Raw genomic sequence first — 18,538 nt, forward strand, 5'->3', positions numbered from 1 at the left:
TCTGTCCCGCTGGCAAGTGCACATGCCCTCTGGCACATTAATTAGAAAGAAGAAGAAAGAGAGATAAAGAAAGAAAGAGAGGGAAAGGGAAGGGAAAGGGAAAGAAAAAAATGGAAAGGAAAGGAAACTAATAGGAAAGAAGCAAAATGCATATTATAGAAAAACTATACATAAATTTAAATTTTTTTGTGCCAAAATAAACTTGTGCTGGGTTGGACCCACAGCACAGAGATTAAGCATCGTTTATAGGAGGCTGGATCCCACACGTGTGACCATATTTAGAATCTCAGCCCCAGTGCTGTGAAGAACCAGGCATGTGTGCGTGCATGCCCAAGATCCTGATAGGTAGAAGGATCGTAGCATAAGCGTACCCCACTGGGGATGCTCTCTCACTCTGTGTCACTCACACACAAGCACACCAGCCCTCTGAAAATGAAAATAAACTCACATTTTAATTTTATTTCTTCATGAACTTTTTGAAGTCCCCTGGCATTGTCCGTATTTGTTGTACTTCATGATGTCATACAGAAAATTATTTCCTCTAAACTCCTTTTTTCCCCAAGATAAGCGATATGAGACCCAGGGAAGTTTAAGGACCAGTACAGCATTGACAGACAAAAGAGGTCACTGGTATTTTCTTAAAGTGTGAAATTAAAAAATAAAAAGAAACCAACATAAAGCATGTTATATAATTTCCATATCAATAATTGTTTTAGAAAACAATCATACTTCTTTTAAATCCCTGGCATAAAAGCACAGCTCTAAAACTTTTCCTTCCATGGGTTAGTCCTGAAAATTTATATACTTGGAAAATAGAGAGGGGCCAGCAGTTAGCATAATGGCTATGTCACTGGATTCCCATGTAGTCGACCATGGTTCGAGTCCCAGACCCAGTGGCTTAAACTCACCCCAGGCGTGTGTACGTGCGTGCCTAAGACCCCAAGAGGATAATGGAAGAGAAGGGATTGTGGTGTGGCCATCCCCCGCTAGGGGGTAATTTCTTGCTTTCTGTCTGTCTTTCTGGCGAGTGCATGTGCCCTATAGCAAAAAACCTCTCCAAAGAAAAGGAAAGAAAGAAATAAAGAACAAAAGAAAGAACGGAGGGAGGGAAGGAGAGAAGGGAGGGAGGGGAGGGGAGGGAAGGGGAGGGGAGGGAAGGGAGGAGAGGGGAGAGACGAAGAGAGAAAGAGAAAGGAAGGAAGGAAGGAAGGAAGGAAGGAAGGAAGGAAGGAAGGAAGGAAGGAAGGAAGAAAAAATAGAAAGAGAAAAACACTGCAGGTCACAGATTGGAGAGCACATGGGGTCCCCTGCTCAGCCACTGCTGCAGCGACCACACTCTCCTGCACCCTGAGTGCACTGAGCATCTCTACACAACACTCTCCCATGGTGGCTGCCGCTGCTGGCTCCCCCCTCTCTCCCTGCAGCAGATAACAATGGGGTGTGCACTCTGTACCCTCTCTCACTCCATACATGTTCTAGGCTTCTCTTTCCTCAGGCTGATAATTCCCAGTCTAGAAATCCAGCCTAAAGTTCTCTTTGTTCCTAATGTCTATATCCAAACGTCTACTAAGTATTTCTACTTCAATGTGCTACCAGTATTTTATTTTTTAAAGGTTTTTGCCGAAGGGCATGTATGCTCACCAGAGAGAGATAGAGAGAAACAGAGGGAGAGAAAGTGAGAAAACACCCCCTGGGGGTGGGAGTGGGTGGGTGGCTACCCTGCAATCCCTTCTCCCCCATTTTCTTCTCAGTATTTTAGACTCACAGGCACATGCACCTGGTATGATTTTCAAGCCATTGGGTCCAGAATGCAAATCACAGTAGGTCATGTGGGAATTCAGCACCTTAACCACCATGTCACCGGCTGGCCCTGTGCCCTATTTCAAATCCCCCCCCATTCAAAGTTGGAAACATTTTGATACCCATACCTGATCTTCTTTACTCTCTCTGAATGGCCATCATCTAAACCTCTGGGTGTCATACCTGAGCCTCTCCTTGTCCTCTATTGCCACACCCAAGTCATTAATCATTAACTGCTCATTATCTCTCGACTACATTTACTTCACATGTCCTTAGTATGGTAATAATGGTGGCCACTTCCTTAGTTCAAGCCATCATCAATAACCAGCTTTCTAGCTTGCCTCCAAGCCTTAATTTTTCCAAATATAGCACCCCTGCCCTACAAATCCCAAATGTATTCCAGAATAATCCTTCTAAAGCACAAAGCAGATCAATTTAGTTACTCCGCTCTTTCAAGCTCTCCTATGTCTCACCACCATTCTTTGGAGAGGGGAGAAAAAAAGAGAACGTTTCCAAGCTTGTTTATGTTTCTCAGTGTTCTAGACCCTGCAGCATGTAACTAGACTTACATGTTCGATTCCATCTTCCTCTATCCTCCACTCCCACCACCACCTCACATTCCTCGCTGCCCCAGCTCAGGCGCCATGTTTATTTCCCATCCATTGAACATGCACTATGCACAAGGCATCGGGCCATGCATGATCTCAAGTTGCTCACATTTTGATATAGAAGAGAAATAAACGGGCCCACAATCTAGTGATTTTATGGCTGTTACAGCGAAAAGCATAGGGAGCACAAGGACATCTAACCAAGGTTTAGATTTTTTTTTAAGCAAGTCTTTTTCAGAACTGCCTCTGATAGGCAATGATGTCTGCTCAATCAATATAGTTAGCTAAGTGAAGGAATAAGGGGTGAGGAGACAAGGTAACTACCAAGTAGTGGGGATACCATGTTCATCTGTAGTTGCAGGAAAAGACACGGCAAATTCAGGGAACTACAAGTAGGTCGAATTGCATTTAACAAATAAATGAAACCTGCAACACGGCACAATACTCTCTACTAAACCTAAATTATTATATTTCTAGTTTTACAAAACACTTGCAATGATATATCTGGAACACTGAAAGAATTCCCCAGAAACGGATGCTGTGATGGGCAGCTTTCTATGCCAGTCTGGCTATCACAGTACCCATAGCCAACACCAATCCAGGGCCAGGTGGAAGCACAGCAGTGGCACAGCGGGACCCACATGGGACCGTTCTGGGTTTGTCTCAGGACCTCTCCGTGTGTGCCAGGAGCACGTGTGTGCCTGTGACCCGGGCTGGCTGGGGGTGGGGGGTAGATCCCCACATGGGGACCCCATCAGGGGTGGTTATCTCTCTTTCACACATGGAAAAACGAGATAAAAACTGAAACACTAATCTAGGTGTTGCCGTGAAGGTATTTTATATACCTGATTAGCATTTACTATCAGCTGACTTTAAAGAAGAGTATTCTGGATGACCTGGGTTTATCTGACCGCATCACTGAAAGGCCTTAAGAAAAGAACAGAGGTTCCTTGAGAAGGAAAACAATTCCACTTCTAACCTGGAGCTTCAGCTTCTGAGAGTTCTGGCCTGCCCACCCTAATGGCCTGCCCTACAGATTTTGGACTCATCTAGCCAGCCCTCAAAGCTACATAAGTCAATTCCTTATAATAATGACCTTAATTCTCTTCTGTTTCTCTGACAAAATGCTCACTGATAAAGAATTAAACAGAAGTAAACGCTAAACCAGACCCTAAGTATAAAATGGTAAGAGTCAGGCAGATCAGAAAGGAGAACTAAATTAACAGAGGGCACAGCACTGTTCACTTTGCACGTGCTGCTGCGTTTAACCCTCACACCAACCCTACACAAATACACGGGTACTTCAAAAAGGTCATGGAAAATGAAATTAAACACTATTTTATTATGGTGCAAAACAATTATGAAATCCATGTGTAGGATTTTTTTTTTTTTTTACATATTTCTGTGAACTTTTGAAGTCCTCTCATAGTTACTATTCCCATTTCTTTCTTCATTCAAAAACTATGAAGCAGGGACCAGCAGTTGGCGTAATAGCTATGTCACTGGACTCCCATGAGGTTGACCGCTATTAGAGTCCCGGACCGGTGGCTTAAACTCACACCAGGAACGTGTGTGTGTGTGCCTAAGATCCCGAGAGGAGAATGGAGAAGAAGCGATTGCAACGTGGCCATCCCTCCCCCCGGGGGGGGTGATTTCTTGCTTTCTGTCTCTCTGTGTCTTTCTGGTGAGCGCACGTGCCCTATAGCAAAAAACTCTCCAAAAACAAAACAAAACTATAAAGCAAAAAAAAAAAAAGAAAAAGAAAAATAATTACATCAAATAAGCCACAAGCTAACTCTGTGACCATGAAGGGACGAGACAAAAAATAAAAAGCAAACTTGAACAGGAACAACGATAAAATGGCTTGAGGTTACACTGAATTCATTAGCAAAATAGAAAAATAGAAATTCATGTAAGGTTTACTATAAAAACTTACAGACAAAATTTCACTTACTTTTTTAAACATAACTAGTGAAATGACCGCCGACGCTGTGAAAAGTGCTGCTATGATTATCATCATGATGCCAACAGGAATATTTTGGTTAAGACCAGTGAGGGATGAAATCCAACCACTATGAAGTAATAAAAATAAAAAGCACAATTAGGCAAATGAGTTCATGTGTACTTTTGAAAAATAACATAATATCTAACACATATTCCACATATGCAGCACGTATAAGCCAATGTTCACCTTATTTATATTATTAACTCATTTAATTCTCACAATCACCCCATAAGAAGGATGCTGTTTAAGGTGGCCGGATCCCACAGAGCTGACCCTGCAGTTCCCATCCTGGATGCAATGCTAGGAACTGTGCATGAGTATTTTCCCAAAATCTCAAGAGGAGAATGGAGGAGAGGGGACTGCAGTGTGGCCATCCTCCCTGAAGAGTGCTTTCTCGCCCTCTCTTTCTCTCTCTCTCTTTGCGGTGAGTGCACACACCTTAGAGCAAAAGTAAGAGAGAGAGATGCTGTTCTTACTATAATTTCTATTTTATGAAGAACTCAGTCACAGAGAAATTTAATTACTTTTCAAGATCACGCAACTAATAAATGGTGTAGCCTAAATTAAAAAGCAAACCAAACTCTAGGGTCTAAAGTGCTCATCACCACCAGATTATTGCATTTTAAACTGAGTTCATTATTACATTTTTAAAAGAATTATTTATTTATTTAATTTCTCTTTTTTTTTGTGGTGGGGGGAGGCTTTTGCTATAGGGCGCATGTGCTCGCCAGAGAGACAGAGACAGAAAGTGAGAAATCACCCTCCAGGGGGGATGGCCATGCTGCAATCCCCTCTCCTCCATTCTCCTGTTGGGATCGTGAACACACACGCACACACTCCTGGCGTGAGTTTTAAGCCACCGGGTCTGGGACGTGAACCGCGGTTGACTACATGGAAGTCCAGCAACATAGCCATTAAGCTAACTGCTGGTCCCTTTAATTTCATTTGTTATTATTTTTTAATTGGACTAGAGAGAGACAGAGAGAAAGGGAAAGCGAGAAAGTAAGCTGCCAGGTCCAGTACTTGAACCACGGTCAGCCATGTGGGAGTCCAGCACCTTTAACCACATCACCATTTTTAAATGTCCATTTTTAAACTCTAATTATGAGAGGAAATATTTGTGAACCACATCCAAAGGACTACCATCCATAGTAGAATATATAAAGAATACATGCTAACTCATTTAGAAAATAGGCAAAGACATGAAGAGACATTTCACCAAGAGGACATAAAAATGGCAGATAAACACATGAAAGATAAGCACATGAAAAGATGCATAACATCACTAGTCATTAGGGACAGGCAAGCTAAAACCACTACTAGACATCACTATGTACCTATTAGGATGGCTAAAACAAGAGTGACAACACCAAATGCGGATTGCATATGCAGTGAATCACTCAAAATTGTTGGTTTAAATGTAAAATAGTACAGCCACTTTGGAAAGCAGTTTGTCAGTTTCTTAAAAAAAAAAAAATTAAACATGCAACTTCTATATGACCCACAGTTAATACTCTTGGGCATTTATCCCAGAGAAATGAAATCTTATGTTCATACAAAAATCTACTCGTGAATGATCACAGCATCTTTATTCCTAACAGCTGCAAACTGGAAACAATCCAGATGTCCTTTAACTAGTGGATCGCTTAACAAACCAATACATTCATACCATGAAATGCTACTCAGGAAAAAACAAAGACCAGCAGATAGCACAGTGGTCATGTCGCTGGACTGCCACATGGCTGACTGCAGGTTGAGTCCTATAACTGGTAGCTTAAAAATCATGCCAGTCGAGAGCACTTGCGTGTATCTCCAAGATCCTGGGAGGAGAGTGGAGAAGGGATTGTGGCATGGCCATCTCCCCTGGAGGGTGATTTCTCACTTTCTCTCTCACTGTATCTGTCTCTCTTTCTTTCTCTCTTCTGAGCGCACATGGCAAAACAAACAAACAAACAAACAAACAAAAAACTACAATACATATAACCTGGATGAATCGCCAAAGAATTACCGAATAAAAAACACCAAAGACTGCATGATGTGTGATCCTATTTACATAACTTTTTTGAAATGACAAAATAACAGAAATGACAGACAGTTGTTGTGAGGGCTTAAGGAGGAAGTGGGACCAGGAAAGCTGCATGTGGCTATAAAAAAGAAACTTCAAGAATCCTCTGGTGATGGAAATGCTCTGTATCTTGACTCAACCAATGTCAAGATCCTGGTGTTTTGTATTTTATTATAGTGTAAAGATTTTATCATTTAGGAAAACTGGGTAAAGGGCATCTGCAGTCTCTCTGAATTATTTCTTACAACTGTATGTGCATCTACAATACCTCCAAATAAAAAGGTTAATTCTTAAAACTCTGAATTATCAGAGGTCTGTTTTAAAACAGTTCATCTTTATATATTCTTTATACATTCTTGTATGCATCCTCATTAGCAGACTCTTCTGTGCTATTTAATCACATTACACAGTATTAAGCTCAATTGTAACATTTTTCCTTAAATTTGTACTAAAAAGCAAAATAATTTCCTTCAATTTCACAAGAATAATAATGTTTTGTGTTGCTCAAGTAAGCAGCATTTTTATTAATTGAACATTTAAATCACTTCTTTTTTCTCAAATGCCAAGGACTAAATATTGATTAAAATAATTGGGACCAGCAATTGGCGTAATGGTTATGTGGAGGTCGCTGGACTCCCATGTAGTCGACCACAGTTCAAGTCCCGGATCCAGTGGCTTAAACTCATGCCAGATGCGTGTGCATGTGTGCCCAAGATCCCGAGATGAGAATGGAGGAGAAGGGATTGCGGCATGACCATCCCCCTGGAGGGTGATTTCTCGCTTTCTTTCTCTCTGTCTCTGTATTTCTGGAGAGCGCACATACCCTATAGTAAAAATCTCTCCAAAAATAAGTAAATAAATAATAAAAACTACTTTTCTGAGAACTAACTTAAAATATCTACATAAATTCTCTGCATGTATAAATGAGTTCTCCAAAACTGTCAAGAGTTGTCTGACAGCCAACCACTACTTCAATTCAGCAGCAATGTACTAAAATTATCTCCTTAGGACACTCTAGTTACATACTCATTTCAATTTTAGTTTATGTACGCAGTATAAAAAAGTTGCATAATATATGCTTTTGGCATATCCAATAGTCTAGAAGGCTAGTCTGTTACAGAGTCCTCACTGAGCAAGCATCCTGCCATGCTGAGAATTATTCTATTGCTTAAAGATAGAAGTAGATGTATGTAAATAGTGATTCTGTCAAAGACAAGTGTTCATGTATCTATGTATGAAAATATATGTGTGCCTGTATATCTAAAATAGTTCTTTATACATAATAGGTACCATTTTCTTTCAAATTTTTGAAGTTCTAGAACCAGCAGACTGTGTGGTAATCAAGATGTTAGACTCCCACGGAACTGACCATGGTTCAAGTCCTGGATCCTGTGGCTTGAAAACCACACTGGGGTACCAGCAGTTAACATAATGGCTATGTCGCTGAACTCCCATGTAGTCGACCGCAGTTTGAGTCCCAGACCCAGTGGCTTACACTCACGTCGGGCACGTGTGCATATGTGCACAAGATCCCAAGAGGAGAATGGAGGAGAAGATTGCCCCTTGGGGGGTGATTTCTTGCTTTCTATCTCTGTCTCTCTCTGTCTTTCCGGCAAGTGCATGCGCCCTATAGCAGAAACCTCTCCAAGAAATAAATAAATAAATAAAAACAAAAAATCTTTCAGAAAAAAAAAAAAAACCAGCATACACACACTGGGCACATGTGCATGCATGCCCAAAATTTTGAGAGGAAATTTAAGGAGAAGAGACTGTGGCATGGCCACCCTCCCTCATTTTCCCTCTCTCTGACTCTCTCTCACTGGCAAGTATACATGCCCAATAGCAAAAACCTAAAGTAAATAAATAAATAAATACATAAATAAATAAATATAATTTTCAAAGATATTGTTCAAAGGATACTTTGGGACATTTTAAAATCACAATTCATTTTTTTAAACTATTTTGCTTTTTATTTCTTTACTCTTATTAATCTGGCTCTTCTTTTGCTTTTGAAGCCAAAAATTATATAAAGATATTATTAGTTTAACAGCTTAAAACTAGAAAAGTAAATAACTTACCAATTACCCCAATTATGAAATCCTGCAGCCTGGAGTACATGTACAGCAAATTGACAAATATACACGAAGAAGAATACAAAGAATCTGAATGAACTGTCACTCCTTTAAAACAAAAAGAAATAGGAGCAGAAAAGAAAGGAGAAGTAAGGAGGAAAAAGGGGGGAAATGTCATTTTTTTCATTACCTTTATATTCACATGCTTACTGACATTCAAACCTTAAAAAGCACAACACACACATACACATATAAATGTGGTAAAACGAAAAGAGGCTTGAAATTTTAAAATATATATAATTGATGTAAACCCATCATGCAAATACTAACTTTTCAACCTTACTCTGTCCCGACAATTTCCAAGTGCATCACCATCCATCTTGACAAAAAAAACCCTGCTTTTTCTTTTTCTTTTTATTAGGCAGCTTCACAGAATTATAATTAACATACAATAAAATGTATTTAAAATATATCATTTGATAAGTTTTGGCATATGTATACACCTGGAACTTACCCAATCAATATGGTGAGTAAACATCACAAAACTTGCCTTTGGCTCATGAGTAATACCCTCCCCTTTTGCCCCTTCCTATCCTATCCACTGTTTTCTGCCACTAGTTTGCCTTTTTTAGAGGGTATTTCTTGTTTTGTTTTTAAGAGAGATTTTTGCTACAGGGTGAGTGTACTCACCAGAGAGACAGAGAGACAGAAAATGAGAAGTCACCCCCAGGAGGGATAGCCACACCACAATCCCCTCTCCTCCACTCTCCTTTTGGGATTTGGGTATGCACACACACACACCTGGCATGAGTTTGAAGCCACCAGATCTAGGACTCAAACTGCAATTGGCCATTTGGGAATCCAGTGACATAACCATTATACCACTTGCTGATTCCTGCCTATTTTACAGTTGTATATAAATGGGTTTCTGGCTGGCTTCTGTTTGCAGAGAATAGGATCTTGAAAAGACCCAAATGCTTCCCCAAAATACTCTTAGTACTGATATATGAACTCAGTAACATTGGAGGATACCAATCAACATACAAAAATCAGGAAGTAGTGTTTCTCTAAACTGCTAATGAACTAGCTGAAAAAGAAATCAATACTGCAATTCCATGTACAACGACTACCAAAAAAGAAAAAAATCTAAAATTAAATTTAAGGAAGTTAAAGAACTCTACAATGAAAACTGTAAAACACTGATAAAAGAAACCGAAGAGGGCTCACACCATAGCACAATGGTTAAGTGCCATGCATTAGAAGGCAGACCCCACATGACAACTTGAAAAACACATGGGGCAGGGGCCAGTATGGCATGGTTGTTAAAGGCACCGGACTCCCACACGGCCACTGGTGGTTCAAGTCCTGGACCTGCTGGCTTCCTTTCTCACTTCTCTTTCTCTCTCTTTCTCTGTTTCTCTCTAGTCAAATTGGAAAATAATAATAACAATAATAAAAAAGTTAAAATAAAAGAATGCTAAAAAAAAACAAAGAAAGGAAAACACATGAGGTGTGTGTGTGTGTGCACATCCCAAATGTGATGGAACAGAGAATGGCAGAAAAGAGGACTGTGGCATAACCTGACCTCCTTGGGGCTGATTTCTCTCTGTCTCTCTCTTTGGTGAATACATGTGTTCTCTGGGAATAAAATTTTAAAAATTTTTCAAAAAAGAGGACACAAAAATGGAAAGATATCCTCATGGTCTGAAAGAATGAACACTGTTAAAATGACCATGCTATCCAAAGCAATCTATAGATTTAGCAGTCTGTGGGTATTTTTCCTCCTCCACACCTCCCTAACACTTGGTATGGTCAGTTTTTCTAATCCTAACCATTCTATTAGGTGTATAGTGGTATCTTACTTGATTTTAACTCGTATTTTACTAATAAGTAATATGGAACATCTTTTCCTATGCTTTTTGTCATCCCTAGATCTTCTTTGGTGAACTGGTTGATTAAAATCATTTTAGGGGTCAGCAGGTGGCGTGGTGGTTTAAGGTGCTGGATTCCTACTTGTCCAACTACAGTTCAAGCCCAGGATCCAGAGCCTTAAAAATTATGCTAGGTGTGTGTGCATGCATGCCCAAAATTCTGAGAGGAGACTGAAGCAGGAACTGTGACAAGGCCATCACCCTTGAGGGACAATTTCTCACTTTCCTTCTCTCTCTGGCAGATGTACATGCCCTATGGCAAAAACCTAAATTAAAATATTATTTTAGGTATTTGTTTTGGATAGATACTTTTTTTCTGACATTTTCATTGGATTTTTTTCCTTTGTTAATGTGTTCTGAAAGTTTCTAATATATCGTGGATATCTACGAGAACTTCAAAAAGTTTGTGGAAAATTATATTAAAATGTTTTAAGTGAAAAAATATTGTACATTCATTTGTACTTTTATCATAACATGCCTGTTCCATGAACTTTTTGACAATCTGTCATGTAAGATATGTGTTTGGCAAAAATTATTCTCCCGGGACCAGCAGTTAGCGTAATGGCTATGTTGCTGGACTCCCACATAGTAGACCGCGGTTCGCGTCCTGGACCTGGTGGCTTAAAACTCACGCCGGGCGCATGTGCGTTCGTGCCCAAGATCCCGGGAGGAGAATGGAGGAGAAGGGATTGTGGCGTGGCCATCCCCTCTGGGGGGTGATTTCTCACTTTCTGTCTCTCTGTCTGTCTGGCTGGCTGGCGAGCGCACGCGCCCTACAGAAAAAACCTCTTAAAAAAAAAATTATTGTCCCAGTCTGTGGTGTGTCTTTTCTTTCTCCAAAGAGCATCTTCTAAAGAGAAGTTTCATCTTCTTATGAACTCCAGTTTTAGCCATTTGTTCTTTTAAGGCTGTTGATTTTATTACCGTATCTAAGAACTCTATGACACAGCCAGAGACACCAAGATCTTACAGGCTGGAGGACGGAAGGAAGGGGATCATGGTGTGACCAGACTCTGTGGAGGGTCTCCTCCCTCCCTATCGCTCTTTCTCTCAACCTCACTCTCAGCATGTATGTGAGCCGTCATGAATTTAGGAAATAAAAAAGAAGGAGAAGAAAAGGTGGACTAATTTCATTATACATTCATTTATGTTTTTTGAAACGTTATTGTTTTCCTTACTCATGATAGAGTGTGTGTGCACATGCGAGAGAGCTGGGCACGCTCCACTGGCTCACTTCATGCTGTGTCCCTTCCTCTGGTCCTCCAGCCTCTGGATCTCGGGTACTCACATGTGGGCCCAGGGCGTGCTAGGCTGACTGAGCCTAGAGCCACAGTGACCACGTAGGGTCTGGCTTCTCTTAAGCAGCATGTTACCACTGCCTCACAGAGCCAGCCCTATCTTCCGTTCTCATGTGTGCTCTTACTACACATAAAGAACAGTTAGCATATGAAACTGATCAGATAGAAGCTTCGAGGTCTTTGAAACCCATTCTGTATACTTTCATTATTTAATCAGGCTAAATATCTTTCTTAGTAGTCCTTGTTTATCTTATTTGTTAAACCAGCTTTTTTTATTTCTAAACAAGGAGACAGTAAAATGCTTTCCACTGGGCACTGACCATACTAAATAAATGATTATTTTAAAACACTTTAAGTTCTAGGGACCATTAGATGGCGTAATAGTTATGTCACTGTACTACCTTGTAGTTGACCACAATTCAAGTGCCAGACCTGGTGGCTTAAAACTCAAGCCAGACACATATGCATGTGTGCCCAAAATCCTAAGAGGAGAATGGCAGAGAATGGTTTGCAGGGTGGCCATCCCCCCGGGGTGTGAGTTCTTGCTTTCAGTCTCTCTGTTTCTCTCAGTCTATTTAGTGAGTGTATATACCTTATACCAAAAATCTCTCTTAAAAGCAAACAAAAAACACTTGAAGTTCTCAAAAATAACTCCATGTTCTGGCACTTAAACATCTGGCTCTCCAAGAAAGCATAAATCTTCCTCCATCTGATTTGTCCAAATTATTGCAAATGAACTGAAATTTAAAAAAATAAAAATAAAGTTATTCCCATAGGACATGTGTGCTCACTGGAAAGACAGAGAGAGGAAAAGTGAGAAGTCACACCCTCATGGGGGATGGCCTTGCTACAATCTCTCCTCCATCCCCCTCTCAGGATTTTGGGCACGCATGCACACACACACCCGGTATGATTTTTAAGCTGCCGAGTTCAGGGCATGAACCACAGTCAGCCTATAGGCCAACACTACCTGCTGGCCTCTCAAATTAAAATTTTAAAAAGGTTGTCTCATTATTTTTAACTACATAAGCAGTCACTAAAAAATTACACATACACATATATATGCACGCACGCACACCAAAATAATATAAAAAGTAAATCTGACACTCCTATGAAAACAATTTTACAATATGGAGTTGTATTCCTGACAAAAGCCTGAAAGACTGATATGAAAAACATGAGTTAGTCACAGAGCATATTAACTGTAACTTCCTATATACCAAGGAGGGTGGGAGGGACTGTAAAGTATAAATTAACGAACTGAAGCAATACAAACACCACGTGAGATTAAGGTCACCTGAGATGCTTCAGAGAAGGCCCAGGTAAAGCTGAGGAGCTCTGTAAGAGCCAGAAGACCCCTAGGAGGAGGACTTAGTTGAACCAGAATCAGAAAACGGTCCAGGAGAAAAAACATCCCTAGAGGTGGAGAGACTTCCATTGACATTCAGGACCAAAGGTGGTGGGCTTTGTATGCAGGGAAAGATTAGGAAGCAGATTATTTTTTTAAAAGAGGTGTTTGCCTTAGGGCACATGGGATGGAGGGAAAAAGAAGAGAAAGTGAGAGGGAAAGTGAGAAATCTCCCCCAGGGGGATAGCCAGCTGCACTCTCTTCTCCTCCACTCTCCTCCTGACATGCACACCTGGAGTGATTTTCAAGCCAAACAGTATGGGACTGAAACCACGGTCAGCCATGTGGGAGTCCAGTGATGTAACCACTACGCCATCTGCTGGTCCAGGAAGCAGACTATTTAAATTACTCAGCTTATACATGGTCATTAGAAAAATATTGCAATTCAGATTTAAGCTAAGTGGTTTAAATGGTCATCTGCTTCAGTTTACAATGAATATTTATGGTATCATGAATATTTATTTGTGATAAGGCACCTAAGTTACCTATTTCCTCATCAGAATGAAGAAATAAATAATTCCTTCCCACCACTTGCCATCTTGGCTCTTTCAGATCAATGCCTTCTGGAAAACTGAATTTCAAATAAGCCAGTGGTTTCTGGTGTAATGTCTTCTACCACCAAGCTGTGGCACAGTTTAGATGAAAAGTTCATCCTTAAGTTAGGATATTGGGTCGTCAGAAAAGTCATGAAGTCCTTTTCCTATGCAAAAATGTGTCATGACTTTTCCGATGACACACTAAATCTCAGAAAATAGACTTACATGATATTACAAAGTTTATTCCATAGGCCAAATTAATACCACAGATATTAATTCAACTCCAGATTGGGGTAACAGAAAAAACAAAGTATTTCAGTATTTCAAAAGAGTGACAGAAGTTTTACATTTACCATAAGAAGGGAAAACTAAAGTACTAAGCACCTTTACTTTGACAACTTGGCACCGTGGTTATGAGTGTGAAAAGGCTTTAGAGACCAACGCGGGTTTGAATCCAGACAATCCCAAGCTGTGTAACTTTGAGCAAAGTATTAAGCCTGAGACTTTCCATTTGCATAATGAGGATAACAGTGGAACCTACTTTTATATGGATAAAATAATATATGTAAGGTGTTTAACTGGGGATATACAGGCAGATAGTACGCAATAAAGAAATATTACTTGTCAATACCTCTATTATACTACATTATACTACAAATTGCACCCACACAAACTTTTACCCAAAATAATGTTCTGCCAACAAAAATGACATTAAGCTGCCAACAAGATCCTGAACATCTCTCAGACATGGTTGGTAACTTAATCACTACTAAAATCAAATAGTACTTAAAATTCTTGATCTAAAGGCTGTAGAAAAAAAGCAATCTCAGAAGTATAGCTGGTTTTTTTGTTTTAGTTACTGGGGATAGTCTTAGCATCCAAGATTATCTAAACCAGCTCCATTTTTTCCATCAACTATCTCTGTGCAAAAAATAATTTTTTCTCCAGAATAGGGATTCCATAAATAGGCTTAAAAGGGCAACAAAATGAACCCTCCAAATTGTGCCCCCCCCAAAAAAATTGTACATGTGTAGTTTTTAGAAGGAAGATTCAAAGATGTTCCTTTGAATCTTTATAATGGAGTCTATGACTTCAAAACTATTAAGAAGCACTCACTAGACTAGTTAGTCTAGATGAAAAAGCACAGGACTGGGACGAAAGAAATCCTGAATTCTGTTTTCTTCCCATCTGTGTTCTGTCAAGAGCAGAAGGACCTAATGAAAAGTTCACAGAAAATGAAATTTTAAACCTGGACAATAGTAAACCAAGACCAAAAACTGGGTTCAAGCTCTGAATTCTCTATGTTTAATTGAGACCACTTCAAAAAGTTCATAGACTGGACCAGCAGTTAGCATAATGGTTATGTCGCTGGACTCCCATGTAGTCGACCATGGTTCAAGTCCCGGACCGGGAAGCTTAAATTCATGCCAGGAGCATGTGCATGCATGCTGAAGATCCCGAGAGGAGAAGGGAGGAGAAGGGATTGTGGCATGACAATCCCCCCTGGGGGGCTGACTTCTCACTTTCTGTCTCTCTGTCTCTCTCTCTGTCTTTCTGGCAAGTGCAAGCACCCAATAGCGAAAAAAAACTCTCAAAAAAAAAAAAGTTCATGGACTAATGGAATTAGTGATAACCTGGTAACACAGTGGGTTAAGTGTGGTGCAGAGGAAGCCTGACCCCACATGACTAGTCAGGGTTTGAGGCCCAGCCCCAGCAGCTTCTAAACACACTGCACACATGCACTAACATGAAAAGATGGGGACTAGAGAAAAAACTATTGCAGAGTGATCAGGCTCTGTTGGGTGTGCTTTCTCTGTACTCCTACCCCAGGCATACACACATGCCCTCTGGCATAACAGACAATAGAATTAAACTACAAGTTAGTTTTGGTGCAAAGAATTTTTAATCCCTTGCATAATTTTTTTCATAATACACATTTTCTAAGAATTTTTATGGGGACCAGCAATTAGTGTAATGGCTGTCGCTGGACTCCCACATAGTCAACCGCGGGTTGCATTCTGGACCTGGTGGCTTAAACTCACACCAGGCGCATGTGTGTGCGTGCCCAAGATCCCAAGAGGAGAATGGAGGAGAAGGGATTGTGGCATGGCCATCCCCCCTGGCGGGTGATTTCTCACTTTCTATCTCTCTGTCTCTCTCTGTCTGGCGAGTGCACGCACCCTATAGCAAAAACCTCTCCCCCCAAAAAAAGAAAAAAATAATTTTTATGAAGACCTCTAATATTTTGTAATGACAGCTTTACATTCCATAGATCAGGCCAAAGAGATATATTACCCATTCAATCCTTATAACAATTCCTATGAGGTAGGTACTAATACTGATTCCACCTTACTGATTAAAAAAATAGATTTAGAGAGATTAATCCAAATATATTGCTGGTAACAGAATTGCTCAATCTGGGACCAGCAGAGGGCGGAATGGTTATGTTGCTAAACTCCCACATAGCCTTGGACCTGGCAGCTTGGAATTCATGCTGGGCACGTGTGCGTGCATTCCGAAAGTCCAGAAAGAGAATGAGGGAGAAGGTATTGTGGTGTGGCCATCCCCATACGAGGTGATTTCTCTCTTTCTGTCTCTCTGTCTCTCTGGAAAGCACATGTGCCCTATAGCAAAAATCTAATTAAAAAAAAAAAAAGAACTGCTCAATCCATTATATAAAATAATTAACCCAACTGTTCAGTGTAGTTCTTTTTATATAGGGGGAGATTATAAATTTTCCTTTCATATGTAAAAATTTAATTTTCTAAAACACCACATTTTTTAAAAATTAAAAGGAAGATATAATGTACAAAATAGTATTTTGCATCTAATAAGAAAGACTACTACTTCTTTAGTCAAAGATTTTCTTGAATGACAACTAAAATCTCCTATTTCTGTCATTCATTGTAGAAAGCGTAATCAGCTGGATTCAGACAATAATTTTCAAATTACCTTTGAACAACGAAACTAATTAATTTAAAGGAAAACACAAGTCAACACTGATTAAATCCTAGATCACAAACTATTTTCAGGCTACCAAATAGACAATGCCTTAGAAAGCAGAACACTCGGAAACGTTTTTTTATAAATATGCCCCTATAACACCTATCTCAATAGATAATACTTAGCAGTAATAATCTGAGTTTTGACACACCTAGAATATCACATTAGGAATCCAAATTACATGCTTTTTTTCTTATGTTACAAAGAACAGTTTACTATTCTCTTAAAGTCCTATCATTCTTTTTTTTTCTTGACAAGTTTCATTGTAAGTTTTTCTTTTTCTTAAACATGTTAAATGGCACTTTAATTGATTTTCTTATTCCTACTCTATCACTTGCTTTCCTAACTCTTACTCATTATTTTCTTTTTTTTTTTGAGAGAGATTTTCGCTATAGGGCGCGTGCGCTCGCCAGACAGACAGAGAGAGACAGAGAAACAGAAAGCGAGAAATCACCCCCCAGGGGGGATGGTCATCCTCCATTCTCCTCTTCGGGATCTTGGGCACACACGCACACGTGCCCGGCGTGAGTTCTAAGCCACGGGGTCCGGCACGCGAACACGCGGTCAACTACGTGGGAGTCCAGCGACATAGCCATTACGCTAACTGCTGGTTCCCTATTTCATTTTCTTTTATACATTCAATCATGTTATTTATCTTACAGAGTGAATATTTCAACATGTGAACATTTCTCCCTATCTTCAATAGATAATACCACACTTCTTTGTCCCATTAATGCTTTGCCTCTCTATTTTTCTTCTCAGAGTCCTTCCTCAGACTCTGCTCTCTCACACACACTATACCTGGTATTCACATCCATTTACTGTGCTTCTGCATCCTTTAGTCAATCAGTTTCAGCCATAGAGTGCGGACACTCGGTATGAAGTCCTATCATTCTTACACTACAAGATTCCTATCTATTTAATCACCTGCTTTAAGATATCTTTCTTCCACCTATACTTTTAAGTGTTAACATAACCTATATTTCTAAATCAACTATCACAACTTTATATTGCAGATTAAGCGAATAAGTACATATTGCTTATTACAGTAAAATGTCATGGGGAAAGGCTATATTTCATGGGATAGTGCCGACAACACGTAACTTTTATTAAACTAAAACTTAAACTTTTTCCCACATACTGATTCACTTCAAATTTCTGACTAAAAGGAAATTACTAAAAATATATTAAACATTTTATTAATTTAAATCATCTTTCTACCTTAGATTGTGACTTGAAGAAAACAATGCACAGAATTCCTTGTGTCCTCTTCTTACCATATGCGATACATATTTAGCATTTTCTTGTTTACTTACTCTGTTTCAAAACTAAACTCTGAAACTACTTTAGTTCAGTTAATAGTTGAAAAGCATAGGCTAATGGATAAAATAAATAATCCTAAAGTCATTTATATTTATCGCCATAAAAAGCATAAATACATACGCATACTGATAGAAATATATTACTTATTTAAATATAAATTATAATGATATGGGGACCAGCAAATGGTGTGATGATGATGTCACTGCACTCCCATGGTCGACTGCGGTTTGAGTCCCAGACCCAGTGGCTTAAAGCACTCATCAGGCGTGTGTAAATGGTGTGTCCAAAATCCTAAGTAGCGAATGGAGAAGAAGGGATTGCAGTGTAGCCATCGCTTCTAGGGGTGAGTCCTCACTTTCTCTCAGTCTCCCTTGTCCCTCTGGTGAGCACACATGTCTTATAGCAAAAATCTCTCTAAAAAATAATACGCTATGGGGACCAGCAGTTGGTGTAATGGCTATGTCGCTGGACTCCCATGTAGTCCTGAAC

At 39.8% G+C, this 18,538-nt stretch overlaps 1 protein-coding gene across 2 annotated transcripts in view; it reads right to left on the reverse strand.

The window, feature by feature from the left end:
• Positions 1-18,538, reverse strand: part of SCAMP1 (secretory carrier membrane protein 1) — an 82,234-nt gene that overhangs the window by 11,180 nt on the left and 52,516 nt on the right. The window contains exons 7-8 of one of the 2 annotated variants that reach the window (XM_006143529.2): positions 8,557-8,658; positions 4,363-4,480 (exon numbers count right to left, since the gene is read on the reverse strand). In XM_006143529.2, the coding sequence (XP_006143591.1) occupies positions 4,363-4,480; positions 8,557-8,658 (220 nt within the window). The remainder of the gene's footprint in view (positions 1-4,362; positions 4,481-8,556; positions 8,659-18,538) is intronic. The other variant, XM_027769962.1, reaches the window with a different exon arrangement.

The sequence above is a fragment of the Tupaia chinensis genome, unplaced genomic scaffold (genome assembly GCF_000334495.1).
Source record: "Tupaia chinensis unplaced genomic scaffold, TupChi_1.0 Scaffold000099_1, whole genome shotgun sequence".
NCBI lineage: Eukaryota > Metazoa > Chordata > Mammalia > Scandentia > Tupaiidae > Tupaia > Tupaia belangeri.